Raw genomic sequence first — 16361 nt, forward strand, 5'->3', positions numbered from 1 at the left:
CCGCCATAGATAATAAGGTATATATTATCTATGATTCCGCTAAGTAGCTTCCATAATCATACTTGTCATCGAGAATAATAGTGCTGTCTTGCTTCAACAAAGTCATCACTGCACAGTTTTATCGCTGAGCCTGCTGGACACAAGTATAGTAACTGAGAAACGCAAAATTATATTTATATCGAAATGCGCATGCGCAGATTACATTTGGTTTCCGTTACCCTATTGGGAGAGTGGTCTCTAGTCATTTGGTTGGTATACAGTAGTGCTTACCTACCATGACATCTGTAACTGACTATTAATTCTCCATTTTATGAGTACATGGATGTCCAAAGCAACGCTGTGACTCACTCCTTTGATAATATTAATGTGATTGTAACATTAATTACTAGCTATATGCATGTTTTTGTTTTTGTGTGTGTGTGTGCTGTAAGTTGTTTACTTTGGTTGTCTTTGTATCGGTTATACCTTGTTTTGTGTGTACTATCTATGTATTGTAATGTGTCAAGGAAGAACGGCTGTAGCCGATTGCTCAGGGGTTAAATATATAAATCACTCAAATCACATGTGTCTTGTATAAACATGGAATGATACAACAACTATGTATACATACAATTAGCTACCATTACAGTGTCCTCAATGTAGCTTGAAAAAAAAGACGATTATCCTTTACATATGACTTTGTTTGAGAAGTCTTGAGTAAGTCTCTAACAGAAATAACCTTTGGGAATTCAAATCCAGGACCTCTTTCAGCTGCAGCATCGACTTTGAAACTGGCACTATTACCATCATCATCGAAAACCACCCCTTTAACATAGTGCTCAACATCTCCAATCTGATTAAGCAGTATGACTTCAACAATACCTTTAAATGGCCAAGTCAGTGAATTATCATGCATTCCTGGCATCAAACGAACGTTAACAGTCATATTACTGCCATTGGCTTCACCACCAAAGTGAGCACCAATGCACATTCTATACCCACCCTGACCTGTATAAAAGGATGGACTAAACCATTCTTTTTTCTCTGCCTTGTGTACTGAAAAATCAGGCATCCTTAATAAGACAGGAGTTGGTTGATCAGGCTTCACATGCACTATCTGCCAAGCTAGTTTAGACGACCATCCTGCAACACTGAAGACCGAAGTTAGGGTTTGTTCTTGTTCTTGCTTAATCCGAGCCTCTAGTTGTGATAAATTGGTTTGTACCAATGATTCCACCTGAAGCAACTGTTCGTGCATTTTTCTCTCAGCATCTACTAATAGATTCTTAGTGACTGCTAGTTCATGTTCTGCTTTTGCTAACTTTGCAGTAGTGCTAGACAGGTTGTTGGTGGTCTGATGCAGTCGTTCTGCAGTTTTAGATACTTCAGCAGACAAGTATGATTCAGTTATGGAAACTCTTTCAACAATGCAAGCTAATTCGTGTTTGGTCAATTCCAAATGCTCTGTTATGTTTTCCTCACAGTGCATTGCAATGTACTTGCATGCCACTTTGGTTGTACATCCCACTTGAAAATAGTCACAGTTGATCAATTGAAGTGGACAGCTTTCCTTGTGCATGTTCATTTCTTCTCGGATGACAGTAGCTTTGCACCTGTTGGGACACGTGATTGCCGGTAGTCTTGAACATTCATCCAAATGCTTGCCAGTTATGAATTCTTTGTCTCCTGTCTTATGGCAGTATTGGCAACATGAACCTCTATTGTGGCAAACTGCTTCATGCTCAGCAAGACATTGTCTTTGAATGACTTTTCCACAGCCATTAAGACAATCAACATTTTCAAAAAGACAAACACCCACGTGATGACTTTCATACTCCTTGATTCACCCACCCATGCTCTATATTGGTGCAACTTATAATTATACGGAGAACTGAAATCGCTCTTTCGGCCTCTCGATTTCGAATGGTAGCAAATTCCGGTTCGTTACAGATAGGGTAGATCCTGGGTACTTTTCTAAGCACGCCTTGCAGAAAGTCTGAGTGCTTCCACAAGAGTCGCTCAGCCAAGGCGATTTGCTCAACCCATTGCAGATTTTGCCTATCAATCTGACTGGGAGATCACCAATAACTTCGAACTACTTCGCTGTAGAGTTCACAACATCTGCCATCGAGCTGTGCCACGCGAGGCAGGATCTAGAGCTCTACGTTAATTCGATTAATGAACTTCATTGCGGTATATAGTTACATCATAGCATACTACAATCAGTAACCCCATAACTTATATCGTATGTGAGTTACATGTGCGTGAATCCTCAAACTGGAGGCTGGAAAATAAATAGCGTCAACAGGCTGCAAGACTGCTTCACTTTTAATAGCTACTGTGATGTGCAGAAGTAATATACTCAACTTCTACAGTGTGCAATGCTACCTTTGCACAAACCACTGCACATGCAATACATAAAAACAGTAGGTTGGCTACAGTTGTGTACACACTGTATGCATGTATATGTGAACTGTATTTTATGTATACACATAGCGGTTAAAACATGCATAAATACATTACTGTGTAAAACGTGTAAATTAAAAGCAAAGCAAAAATGAGAACAACACAAAAAGGATAAATAAATAGTTGCAATGCATAGTGAAATAAATGTAACAACTAATGTCTGAACAATTGAAGGATTTCCATTTCTAGAGTACTTCCTAATCTGTAGTACAATGATGACGATGTCTTCTCCTACATAAAACACACACAACCAAAACAGTACACATTATTATTACATGGCAAATGACAATCATATAGTATATGAGGTACCCTGTTCTTTTGGATGTGAACTTAGATTCTCTTAATGTAACCCTTAAACCAGCGAAGTCAGTAATACATATGCTGCCAGTTGTAGTAGATTGGCATGCAAGTCTTTGTCTTATAACGACATGCATTGTGATTACTGTTCATTATAGCATGCGTATAAACGCAATATTTGTAGGTGATTTGTGATTGGTTGTATTCAACCTAGTCTTCTAATGATTGGGGCACATTGCTTCAGCTGAAACAATTAGTTAATCATACGCCATTTAGCAAAAAAGCCAATAAAGGCTTCAAGAAGGCTTTTTGTGTGTGTGTGGTACTTTTCAGCCATTATTGCTGCAGCAAATGCATGCATTGGTGATATTTCAAGTGGCCAAGACCAGGGCCAAATCAATTGAATTGAGCTGGCAAAATTATTGGTAAACAGATTTGTAAAAATCAGCCTACCAGGAGACGAGACTACCATACCTAGTGATTCTGTTTATGCATCCACTACAGACCTACTCTCTTCTTGTCTGCTGTGGCATGGGTTTCATGATGCTAGGGGTATTGAATGAATAATGACATACTGCATGGAATTTTTTAATGACTATTTTTAGGAAAGAGCAACATTATAATTATTCTAATGAAGCACTTAAAAGTCCACTGAAATGGGAAATTCACCTGCCATTTTATTGAATAAATAGGTTGTTTGTATCATGCAATGCACAAAAACACCCTTTTAAATAATTCAATATTAAGCCACAAAGTCTAGTTATGTCACAACATGAAGTATGACAAAGAACCGGAAGTACTGTTATTACACACTTTGCAATGGGAAAGGTAGATAAACAAGTGAAAGTCTAATGTGCAGGTGGCGATACCGGCGATACCGGTGGTACCAAGCTCTCTTTTTCAACTCCATAATGTTCGTTTTGCTGGAAAATAATAGCGGAGTTTTTCTGTAGTTGCCTGTAGCAGCTCATCCTGTCTGCTTCGTACTACTCGTCGCACTATCAAAGCTCACGCTTCATTATGCTTCACTGAAGTAAAATTAGTTTGATTTGTTTACAAAGCTGGGTTAGCAGTATCATGAAACAAACAATGGTAACTATGCTACACTTCCTGAGTCACTTCTCCGCCTGGTAGAGATAATATCTCGTGCATATGATTGCTAGTGGCGCCATCGCAATTGTTTTCCTCGCGTTTCTCTACCTCCATCCACTGTATTGGACTCTTAAATGTATTCAAAACATCTAAGAAATAAACTTAGACATGTTTTGACCACTGTACTGATTGATTTACAGTCTCTTTAACAGGGCATCTTCACCACAAGACCAGCGTAAATTCACTTACTATCTCCCGTAAGCTTGTAACTGGTTGCAGTACAAGTTCTTACCATGTTTCAAGTTGTTATGCTAGATATATGACGTGAAACTACACTGAATGTAGCTGTACATGGACACTTCTGTCGCTTTAATGGCACCCTATGCATACTAAAGTTTGTTTGTCAGTGATGCGTTATATTGCAATATAATTGACAAACCACAATACACTAAAATGTGTTATATCTACTAAACAAAACAAAATCTGACTAAATCACATGCACCAACCCACCCCACTAGCAGCAAGGATTGATAATAACCAAAGTGTATTTTACCATTTCAGTGGACCTTTAAGTTGACAGTCCGAACCACAATTCTGTCACTTAGAAAGATGCTGGAATTAAAATAGAGTCGTTGCACTAACACCCAAGGACGTCCTGTTAAAAATATATACATCTCCATTTACATATGGATCACCTCAACAGAAAGCTGAAAATGATGATTAGATCACTCCTAAAACAATTGATAAAGCAGTGAAAGCTATTGGAATTGTGGATCAAGTGTTCACACAATTCAAAAAAGACTGTGATATCAAGAATAACATTCAACAAGAACTTAGACAAAATAACGAGTAACTATAGAAGGATGAGGTGTTTATGGTCAAACCAGACCGTTATCACCGTACTTATCGTAATCATACACCACTTTTGCAAGGCTTTAATCTATAAACAAATAAATTCAACAACAATTAAGTATTCAAGAAGTAGACATCATTAGCTAATTAGTTAGCAAAATACATTTTAGCAACAACTACAATGCCAATGGTGCACAACGACGACAAGCAGTAATTAAATATTTACTGTGATCATTAAACAGAAAATTTTTAGACAATAGTGTTCTCCGGCACACTATCTGGTTATCACTATACTCTTTCACTTCCTTGGTAACTTGTTTTGCTATAAAAAAGAATTGCTTCAACTGCACTGCCATTTCTACCACCTCTACCTGACTCTTGCACTAAATCCTCTAAAGTATTTGGTGCTCCCCAGTTCACAATCCAAACAATGTTTGGACAATCCACTCCAAGTCCAAATACTATGGATGCTATGATCAGCCATAGTTTGCTGTCAACAACCAGTCTACTGTAATCAACTCCTTGAATGTGTGAGTGACGGTGAAATAGACCACACCCTTTTCGAACAGGCACTTATAATTTCCAGTCGATAAGTGCCATGGGGAGAAAAAGTGATCTGGTCATACAAGACTATGGCCAGTTTTGGCCTCACGGTTTAGCAGTAGGGTAAAACCGTAGGTATTATGTTAATCCTTGTTACATCACAAGTATAGAATGATATAAATTGCGTAGCTATAGCTTCTATCTAAAGTTGCTGTGCTAGTGCAAGGCAAGAAATCCTTGAAGTGATAGTGCAGCTGTAAAATGTGTACAACACAGTACAGAAGCACCATGAATATGAGCTACTATTAACTGATCTCCAAACAGTAGATGCTGAGACAGCAGAGTTCTGTCAACAAAAACGCCCCTTCCATCAATATCAGTGAGCTTAAATTAGAATCTTGCTGTATGGGGATGTACATGTTCAATTCACCCAGGATCTCTGACATTTCCTTAATGTATTTTCATTCTTAAGAAATACTCCAAGTACCCCCCACTTAATCTCAGCATACTTATGAAAATCAAAAGTATGTATGAAGGTGATCAAGCAGACCTTGGTGAGACAGAAGATGGCCATGAAACATGTAATGAAGTTGACAGTGTCACTGAAGATTTTGAAGAACAAGCAGACCCTTGATTTGACAGACAATGACCATAAAATGTCGCAGTGTCCTTGAAGAACAGGTTTTAGCTCATGTAGAACAACAGCGTCCTCATTTTGGTTCACATTGACCATGGATAATATAGATATGAATGTCAGACGCAGCTTTCAGAGACGTGACCGATCTACTCAGTTGTACAATTTTAGCCATGTGTTTGCAGCACAGATCACATGTATGACTCAGAGCTGCAAGATGGGTCCCCTTCCGGACCAGGGATTATCTTTCCAAGCAAAGTTGATTGGCAGAAAATTATTAGTGACTTTGAAGTACTTGTATCAAGGTAAATACATAGCTTTATATTACCGATGGAGATATGTGTACTAATTTCTTAAGTACTTGTTCAACATTTACCAGTCAAAGTAGACTGGTTAGGTGGCGTATACTTTCTGATCATAGCCAAGAAATGTCATGGCCTTTGAAAGTGGTAATGGTTGGTAATAGAAAATTTAGTGGCAAAGTGAGTGGAACTTGTCGCAAGGTGATAGGAGCAACCAATATGGAGTTATGGATTATTTTATAAAGGTATGAAAAGGGTTTGCATGTTTCCTTGCCAAAAAGTTACTTCCACAACACAACTAATTTAGTCTCACATGGCCAAACCGCCTTTCTTATTGATTGGAAATTAAAGCACCTGCTTGAAAAAGGATCCGGTCTATTTCACCATCACCAGTCATCCTTCACTGTTAACTCATGGTTGTCACCTTTAAATAAAATGTGCATCACATATACTGTGTAATAGAAATGCAGAAATAGCGACGTTTCGAAACCTATTGCAGAATCTTCCACCAGCTCTCACATCTACGGGCTCTGTAGCTGTTGTACAGATACAACAACAGGCAAAGATGAGGAAACAGCACAATTTGATAATACTGTAGGCAAGAGGAAGCGAAAGCTACTACATGAATCACACTGTCAAAATGAGCTTTCAGTACTGAATTCGATTATACAGTGCTGTAGAAACTCAGCACTGACAGTACTATTGTTCCGCGTGTTAAGAAGCTCACAAAAGCAATGAACTGGATTTAAAACTGAATCTTTTGCATACAGTAAGATCTCAACCAGTCAGAAAAGGACAGCATCAGTAGCTACGTATGAGTGATTACAATAACAACAGAGACAAGTCCAGTGCACTACGCAACTGCTCTGGGCTGCAGCTTAATTGGCCCGGCTATAAGAATTAAGCTACTCCACCTAATGCTGCCATGCATGCCCGTATGTAAACATGTATTTCCCAAAAGTTCTTTGCAGGTTAAAGGTTAAAATCACCACCATTACTAATAATAACATTTAGTACATGATCCAGTTCTAATCAACACTGGTTACTAGTGAATGCTATTGACTAACAATCTTGACTAGTACAACCTACACCTGGTAGTCATTGACTACAGGTTAGGATGTTTATACTTAAATAAATGAAACCACGGAGTAATTATAAAACAATAAAATTAAGCTTCAAAAAGTATTCGGTCACAAATAAAGCAGCTATACAATTGCAATATGTGACCAGATCTGCAAGAATCCCATATGTTCACACAAGCCTAATTTACAGTAGAATGCAATAAACGCAATGGGTGGAGTATTTACGAAATCATAAAAAAAACTCTGTAAATTTTTAAAACATTTCTTTCACAGTGAGGGAAGGTGATAAAGGCATAAACTTTGGTAGCATCATGATCCCCAAAGCAAGAGGAGTTCCAAACTCTTTGTTTATGTCAGCACTCTCAAGGAGACGGAAGATATGAACGTTAGTCTGCCTTGCGTTGACCGAACTGTTCACTATCATTCTTCTCAAGTTTTCACTTTCGCCTGGTCGTAGGAGACAAAACTTACCCAGCAATGGATTTGCCTGTTCATGAAGAATCCGATGATACAAGTTGCATCTTGGTAGAGGACTGCGTTCATAAGTTATGATCATTTAATTAAGCCCCTGTAGTTTATTTTCTGTATTGTCACTGTACAAATCAATTTTTCTGTTGTTGCCACTGTGCAACGATGTAACTCCAAAAGTTCTTGGCTTCTAGAGCTGAAACTTCAGTTGACCATCCTTTTGGCTATCTAGATCAAGAAAATGTAATAAAATGGAATTAGAAAACTGTGCTAACATATGGGGTTCTTGCAGATCCAGTCACATATATTAAACTGTCTTCTTACTTAATAAGAAATCGTATTCACAGCTGGTTTCTTCAAGTTTAATCATATCATGCATGTGTACCTGCATCTCACCACACCTTTGAAAAACCAACCATGCTGTAATTTTCTGGCAAAAACAATTTTGCAATATAGCACTTTGGATCCCTCTGCTAAAACGATTGAAACACTCTAATAGAGCAGTCACCCTGCATTAATAGAGCAGTGAAGAATATTATCCTACCCATAGAAAAAACAAATAATGAAACAAATAAGGTCACCTAAACCTGTAATGGACATTTAATCCCTAATTCAGTCATAGATTTAGACTGCAGTGTCCATTAGGTTTTCTGCAAGTGTATCCACTTTGTATAGTCAATATACAGTACATGTAACCATAGATAATGTATGTCACATGGATTGGAAACGCCCGTATTATTTATATAGTGACATTTATATAGTGACGTCATGGGCTATCCTCGCTGCACAACTTTATGGCCTCGACAGGTGGAAGATTTCGCTGTTCTTGTAACCAGCAAATTAGTGTTTGTTGTTTACAGCTGGGTTAGTTATCACCTACACTAATTGGAGGCTGGACTGGGTAGGGACGTTGGAGGGCAGTAAACAATAGCGTAAGAAAATTCAGGTTCAAAGGTGAAATATGGTGTTTCAAAACGGTTGTGCAAATTTCCTGAAGAAACAGAAAGTGTAGCAGTGTTTCTTTGCTGCTGTTTACACCACTTGTAGCAGGTAGAGTGTAGTAGGCTAGCTAGATATTCACTGCTTCACTGTATATTTCTACTGCCTCGATAAAACTTCAGAAAACAAGCACTACTTTGTGTTATTGTTTAGCTCAAGCTGAGCAGTACTGTAGCATAAAATTTATTTCAATGTATCACACATTTCTTTGGTTGTGTAAATGCGGTGACGAGAAGTTGGTTAATAGTACTGCTATTGAATTATTAACTGGTGCGTACCTGCCATTGTCACCTGTCGCAAACAATATTTCTCCCAGTGCCCATAGACATGCTGTGTTCTTGTTCAGTACACAACGCAACACAATAAACAATGTAAAAGGAATGTCCACGCCTTCAAACAAGCAAGAGAAAGCCAAACAGCCACTCAACAAATTTCCAAATGTTTGGCGCACCATAACTAGGATAGGAAAATAGAATTTAATTTAATGGGCGTTTCCAATCCATTAGGAACGCATACATTGTCTATGATGTAACACAAGCAAAGTTTGCATCATAACAATACAACAGCTACTGATGACACCAGCTAAATGAAACAAGGATGTAGTTACTGAAATCCAAAATCCAAGCTTTGTAAATGGGTATGGCCTTCAAATTAGGTTTTAAAAAGTTGTGAAATCAAAGGTACAGTAGCAGCCAAGAAATGGCACAAGGATGTTAATGTGGAAATCTAAAATGATCGGCATTAATATTTTTCTTGGCCACCACCTCTGATTTCACTTTTTAAACCCTAGGCTATACCCATTTTTACAGCAGGGCTACAGCTACTATGCTTAAGTTATGACCCATTTTCAAAAATCTGGTTACATATATTTTGCATGGTTGTAGAGTGTTTAGTGGCCATGAACTTGCAAAAAAAAAAAAAAAAAAATTCACAAACAAGTATAATAGGAATTTTAAACTACATTGTAGTTTAAAATTCCTAATACTTGTTTTAAAGCATCTTTGTAAGTTTCTATCTCAATTGCACCTTTCCTACACAAGTTTTGGTGTTTGCTTTGTAATTAAACACAATATAGTGTAATTATCAAAATTAAAAACTAAGTAGGGTACCAGAGGTGAAAAGTAGTACAACAATGAATAATGGTAACTATTACAACATAGTTATGTGCTACATTAGAATGTTACCCACCACCATCTGAAAGCAGGGATTTTCTCACATACAATAACTACACCTGTATGTTGTAATAGCTATCGCCATTCGTATATCTTTGTTTCACTACTTTTGTCGCAAGAAGCATTTACAAGGTAAAAGTTAGGAAAAACCCATCAAATTTTTGATTGTTTTATTAGTATTTTATTAGAGTATTTTAGTATGGTGTGACTGCTCTGTTAAAGTAATTTGACTGCTTCAGTACACCTTATATTGCTTTATCAACCATTTTTGTCCACACTGTTAAAAGTGGGGAGTTGCCATTACTCTGGGGGGAGTAAAACATTTTGCTCGGCAAGGGGAGTTTGGATTACTAGCAGAGTAACAGCAACTCATGGAGAGTAAAGAGAATTCCAAGTACGTTAAGGCACAAACTTGCAGAGTTGCCATTACCAGCTAGCTAGTAGTTACACCGCTTGGTCATCAGGCCATGCAGTCATATCTCATGCTATTCTGGCTACCATTCACAGCATGAAGATAAACCACCAGTCTAGAATGGAAATACATTTATAACATACTCAGCAGCATCTGTTGGGGTGGTTACTCATATGTTGTGCTTTCATACAGGTCTGACAATCCCAGAGCCTGACAGAAGTCACAGTCACCCAGAAGGATGAATCGTCATCCAAGAATACTGAAATACAATTTAAATTATTAAATACAATTTTCTATATAAGCGTGTTATTCAGAATTAAGAATATTACCATAGAAACAGATTCTTTAACAATGGAGTCGAGTGAAATAGTCAAGAACGCCTTAATTCTCTACCAAGTTTTTGAACTAAAGAGGTAGTACTAAAAGGTGTTTTCTCGTTCTTGTGTTTACCCGTACTTGCCTGTAGCTATTTCTTCAGGTGAAACGGTTATCTCCTAGTCGTGTGACATCCCGGGCTGTAGTACCCTGTATGACTACCAGCGAAAGTCACCATTGCTTGTGGGTATTTAGGTAACTTATTGTGGTATGGCAGAGGGAGTTTTAAGACATGAGAAGAAGAGTGCAACATTTGACAAACTTCATAGTGTAGCATTGGGCATTCCCAGCAGGTGACAACTACTATCACGTTCTGTAGACTTGAAAAAGAGGAAACTGAAGCCAGCTACTACTAGCCAACCTCTCAACATGTGAGAACATGCATCTGCAGTTGCTTGAAGTTAGCAGACCAGCCAACACAAAGCTAGCTAACTTCTATAATACTAGCTGGTAAACTATTGGTTGTATCACTGCATATGTTTTCATCAGAATCTTTTAAATTATAGGCTCACCAAGATGTGTAACATACAGTTAAAAATATGAATGTAATACACATTGTTCATCTTGTTACTCCTGATCTGCAAATAATGTTTACATTACATAAGTGCATATTTTAAACTCTGCTAGCACAAATGTCTCAACGTCACTGAGAGGATTTTTAAAAAGTTGAGTGCATTACCATACAGTGACTAGTCATCAATTTGTAAACAAATGTTGCAGGTGCCACAAGAAATCAGTTAACCTTGACTACAAAGTGAATCAAACGGTACGGTCATACTGTTTAAGTAGGGATCGTGGTGAATGTTTTGCGCGCCGCCCAAAATTCCGCCTTTAAAAATCATCCTACAGACATTTTATGCGACGAAAATCACTTTTACGGAACAGTACTAGTCCATATAATACATAAAACAACATTAAATACAACAAAACACTTACAGGTGGCCGGATATAAAATTTTTTTTAAATCGCCAAAAACTCCAATTTTAGCCTCACTACCTCACTCACTGCCTCACTCACTGCCTCACTCACTGCCTGACCACAGTCACAAGCCTAGAGCCCAAACAAAGCAGCGCACGGTCACCATTTTACGCCACAACAACAAACTCACCGGTGGAATGTGCCTTTTGGGGTTCCGACAAGTGTACGCCCTGTGCGCCTTGTATTTCCTTTTATCTTCAATCAGGTTGGTCGTCTTCTTCTTCAAGCATCGAAACCATACCGAGGCATTAATTTTCCATATCAACACTTTTCTGTAGACACCACAAAATTATTTCAGAAGCGCTTATGCTGCTGAAAGAGCGAGGCGCTTATAATTTCAAGTGTTGCACGTGAAACATTAGTTGTCACTCCAACTTTTGCCAAAGCCTGGACTGCAATCAACGAAGAGACTTGAGACGACGGACTGATACTCAACAGCTTGTTCCTCTGAACACACTGACTCAGCCACTCAGTGCAGGACAGCAAGATCAGCGAGTGATTCATGTGATTGGATAGTACTCTGTATTATACTTCATCCTGTTAGTCAAGACTAAGCTCCAGACAACTGAAAGGGCCTGTTCATTCAAACAACTTCTGGCCGGGGTGAATAGAACGTGGACCATCATACGGAGAATGCAGGTCATAGATCTGAATGCCACTGCTACTATGATCAAAGCATAGGTAATCTATGCACGCTACTACAGGCCTATGTTTCCAATTTTGGCACAGGACGTACTTTAATAAGCTGTAACTAGCTAGCTGTGCTACAACAAAAAATTAAACAAACTAGTATTTTAAAAAATTGTTAATTTAAAAATGAAGTAGGGATCTATGTAGTGAAACAAGAGATGAATGATGGTATTACAGCATAGCTTGATGGGGAAGTCCTTACTTTGCCACATTAGCTATAATTTTGCTCAATGCCAAAGTAGGGACTTTCCCATCGAGCTATGCTGTAATACCATCATTCATCTCTTGTTTCACTACTTTTTATTGCATAGATCCCTACTTCATTTTTAAATTAACAACTAGGTATAATGAAAGATACCGGCTGTCGTTGATTGTAACTACCTATTACAGGTTACCAATGATGCTGGCAGTGGGGAATTCAAAACAATTACAGTAACAGTATTGATGACAACTGTATGGGATGTACTTTCAGTGGATACAGGTTAACTAACCATACATTTCTTTATTATACTACCATTTACAACAGTTGGGAACAAAGTTAGACCAGTTGGCAACAAGAGTCATGTATCAGTGACATGATATTTGCTCAGCTATTTATGATGTGCCACGATGCTTCAGTCGATACAGGTAACCAACTACACAATGGTGGAACATTTCTTTATTGTGGTGCTACTATATTTACATGACAGATTAGATTATCAATTTCATCAAAGACATGGGTACCGGCACAGTTGGAAACAAAATTACAGTCAGCAATGAGGGTTGCAACAGTTGGAAAATAGAGTCACGTGTCTACTCAGCTGCTGCTTTTACAAGCCATGATATGCCGGCAGTAACTAGGGATACTGTTTATAGTCATTTTGTATGTAAGTCTTTACATTCATTGTACACATTGTAACATCATTTGAGATTTACTGTTTATCGGGGGATAGCACATTACATAGATTAAAGGAAACACCTTGCATGGTTATGCAAACTCCTATAGAGTAATTGCAACTCTCTACATGAACATTCTCAAAGGGATGCTGTTACTCTTTTACAGAGTGGTACAGTGGAACCTTAGTTATCCAAACCCCTTGGGATCAGGGGTGGTCCATAAGTCTGAAAAGTCTGTATCTGTGAAACCGTGTAGGGAACTCCCCTAGGGGAGTTATGGTTAATCCTTATTTTTAACAGTGCACTCCTGTTTCCCTAGAAATCTACTTACTTGTACCTAAGTGCTATCTATTTCATGTAGTGTAGCATTAGACTTTTCTTTCTTCACAAGAAGTTTGGTAAGCTCAAAAGTAAAGTTTCACTAAATAAAACAGCAAATTAAACCTAGATGATATATTGGCCATACAGGTATACACATTATAGATATACTGAATAGGTTGCTACAAGGGACTTTTCAACGCCAAATCACCACTGTGTCAGCTGCTCTGGCAAGGGTAGATTCAAGTAAGAAATACAGTGGATTGGATAGTCAATTATCTGACTATCAATTGTCCAAATGTCAAGTGACTGTTCAATTAGAGTATTTTGTCAAAGGTATGATGAACAATAAATGAATGGCTGTTCATACTTTTGGTATCCAAACACCTTTCCCCTATATTAATTTGGATAAGTGGTCCTCCACTGTATATTTAAAGTTGGTTGGTTTAGAGAGGCAGTCTTTCCATACAGGTGGTCACTAGACAGGTTCATGCGTACCCTACCATACTCTTCCTAATACAAAAGCCATGTAGAGCTGTAACATCTTAGGTAACCTGCATAGATCCTGCATCTTGTTAGTGACTTGGGAAGAGTGTTTAAGTGCTATATAGCTGAGCCCCTTCATATATTTGGGGCCTTGTACTCTAACAGTCTTAACTCCCTGTTACAAACAAGCCTGTAAAGTATTAAAATTGTGATCGACTGATTAATGTAGCTGATTCAAGGAAGAATGTAGTGTTTGTGCACTATAAAAATTGATTTAGTGATACAAAAAGAATTTTACATAATTACAATACAAAATACTTTTGAAACCAGAGTTAAGTGAAGGCCACATTACCACTTTATGAACAGCTTGCTTGGCTAGTTTGGCATCACTTCTTTAAGTTGGCTTTGAGCTCATTTTCACTTGTCTTTTTCATAGGAACATTAAAGTGATCATGATACAGCAATGTGTCTACACTCATTAATGTTATCTTTTTTTATCATTTGAGGGTGAATCTTTATTAGAAGCATTCTTTTGGTTTGCATTCAAAAAAGGGCAAGGGATAGGACATGGTATTATAACAGGTATGACTTTGCACAATGTAATCGAATTCCAATGATAATTACATGACGAACAAGTTGATGTGTGCTACTTCTAAAAACCAGGCATCCATTAAATACTATCATATATTAACACACAACATGCCATTAATTTATTTCTTGTCTTGTTTTGTAACGATACATACAAGTACATTAACATTAAGAGTATTTCATAATTGCTATGAATCGTTAAGGAAGCAAAAACCATAAATCAGAAGTATCTTCTTACACCGTAACTGTTTTATAGTTTGTCTATCGTGTTATCATACGCAAATTCTCTACACAAAGCATTATGGCTGCTCTTAATTTTTGTTCACGTATAAAGAGGATATGTGCCCCCTTTCAACTCGAGAAGATACACCATTCCTGATAGCTTACAAGGCCTGTTACACTGTTTTACAGTCGTTATATTCCTGTTATAGCACGTAGGGTTAGCCCCTACTAAACTGTTTCACCTGGTTTCAGTTACCAACTACACACCCTTCATTAAACACGCTTTAATACAGTACGTAAACAGCCTGTATGCACTGAATGAAGGTTGATTTCCTGTACATGTAGCTCAAAGTTCGTCTGCTCATGTGGGTGTTGGACAGACACGCAGACACATGCTTTTGGCCAACCAATTTCAGGAAACCAGGTGTGCATCCATAGGTGGCCTTCGTACGTGCCTGGTTTAAAAACTAACTTAGCTACCAGCTACTTGCATCATTGTAGATGCTGAAGTCAATTGCATTTACTACTAGTGTCAAAGAATGCAGCGAACAATAACACAGGTGCCTGAAAACAAGATCAGAGTTCAATATATACGCTCCATTGCAAAGTTTGTTGTAAAATTACTGGAGCTCAACACATAAAATAATTGTGACACTAGTGAAATAAAGTGCTAAATTTCACGGTTTACTATAACTACACCCTATGCTAAAAATGCACAGCATGCACATGTCACTCAATTATTGGGATGTATGTCATGTCTTACCTCCTCTGATCAAAGGTTATTACTTCCTAACCCATACTCTCATCCGTTTGCAACCAAGAAGGGTTTAAAGCTACATACTGATTTCATTATTGCTTTAAACGTTGGTATGTGGACTACCAAAGGTGGTAGGCCGGCCAGCTTCTTAGTCTAGTATACGTACACATCTGATTTCATGACTTTTATTCCGTCAACATTAAATGAGGGCATATTTAGGTTCCTGGCGTACAGCACAAAGATGTCACGAATTAATGCAAATTTCTTAAAATCAAAATGCAGGTCTAGTATTAAATCCACACAACAAATCAACATTGTTGCATTCTAGATTTCAAATAAAGCTTACCTCGAATGTTTCGCTCGCCCATTACCCTCATCCTCTTCCATATCACTCAACGAAGAATCACTTCCACTTTGTAATAACAAAGGCATCACATCAATGACCGACATATTGATAGTTGCTGCTAGAGGAACAGATACAGAGAACGACCTGGTGCTGGCCAGAAGAGCAGATCTCGAAGCAGTAGTAGGTAAACCTTGTAACATTGATCGTGTTGAAGGCTTCGCCATAGGCTTCATCGTGTTTAACAATCGCCCCAAGCAACGAGTGCAATTTCTCCCAGCAGCAGCCGCCATGTGTACAATTCAAACCCACAATCAGTTTGATTTGTTATACGGAATTTAGTATATTCAGTATTCCTTTTTGACGAAATAAGATTTTCAGCTGAGCACACGTGACAAGTACAATTCACTAAAAATATTAACTGCACATG

The 16361-nt window shown here is 38.0% G+C and overlaps 1 protein-coding gene across 1 annotated transcript; it reads right to left on the bottom strand.

The window, feature by feature from the left end:
• Window positions 1–543: 543 nt before the first annotated feature.
• Window positions 544–16286, bottom strand: LOC136254464 (TNF receptor-associated factor 5-like). Its single transcript, XM_066047156.1, has 2 exons — window positions 15935–16286; window positions 544–2676 (listed from the first exon to the last, which is right to left on the bottom strand). The coding sequence occupies exon 2, from the start codon at window positions 1562–1564 to the stop codon at window positions 623–625; it is 942 nt and encodes a 313-aa protein (XP_065903228.1). The 5' UTR covers window positions 1565–2676; window positions 15935–16286; the 3' UTR covers window positions 544–622.
• Between the last annotated feature and the right edge of the window lie 75 nt (window positions 16287–16361).

This window comes from Dysidea avara, chromosome 4 (assembly GCF_963678975.1).
Source record: "Dysidea avara chromosome 4, odDysAvar1.4, whole genome shotgun sequence".
NCBI classification, from domain to species: Eukaryota; Metazoa; Porifera; class Demospongiae; order Dictyoceratida; family Dysideidae; genus Dysidea; species Dysidea avara.

Excerpts from the sequence above, each read along its gene's own strand:
- LOC136254464 (XM_066047156.1), bottom strand. The coding sequence starts at position 1,564 with ATGAACATGCACAAGGAAAGCTGTCCACTTCAATTGATCAACTGTGAC.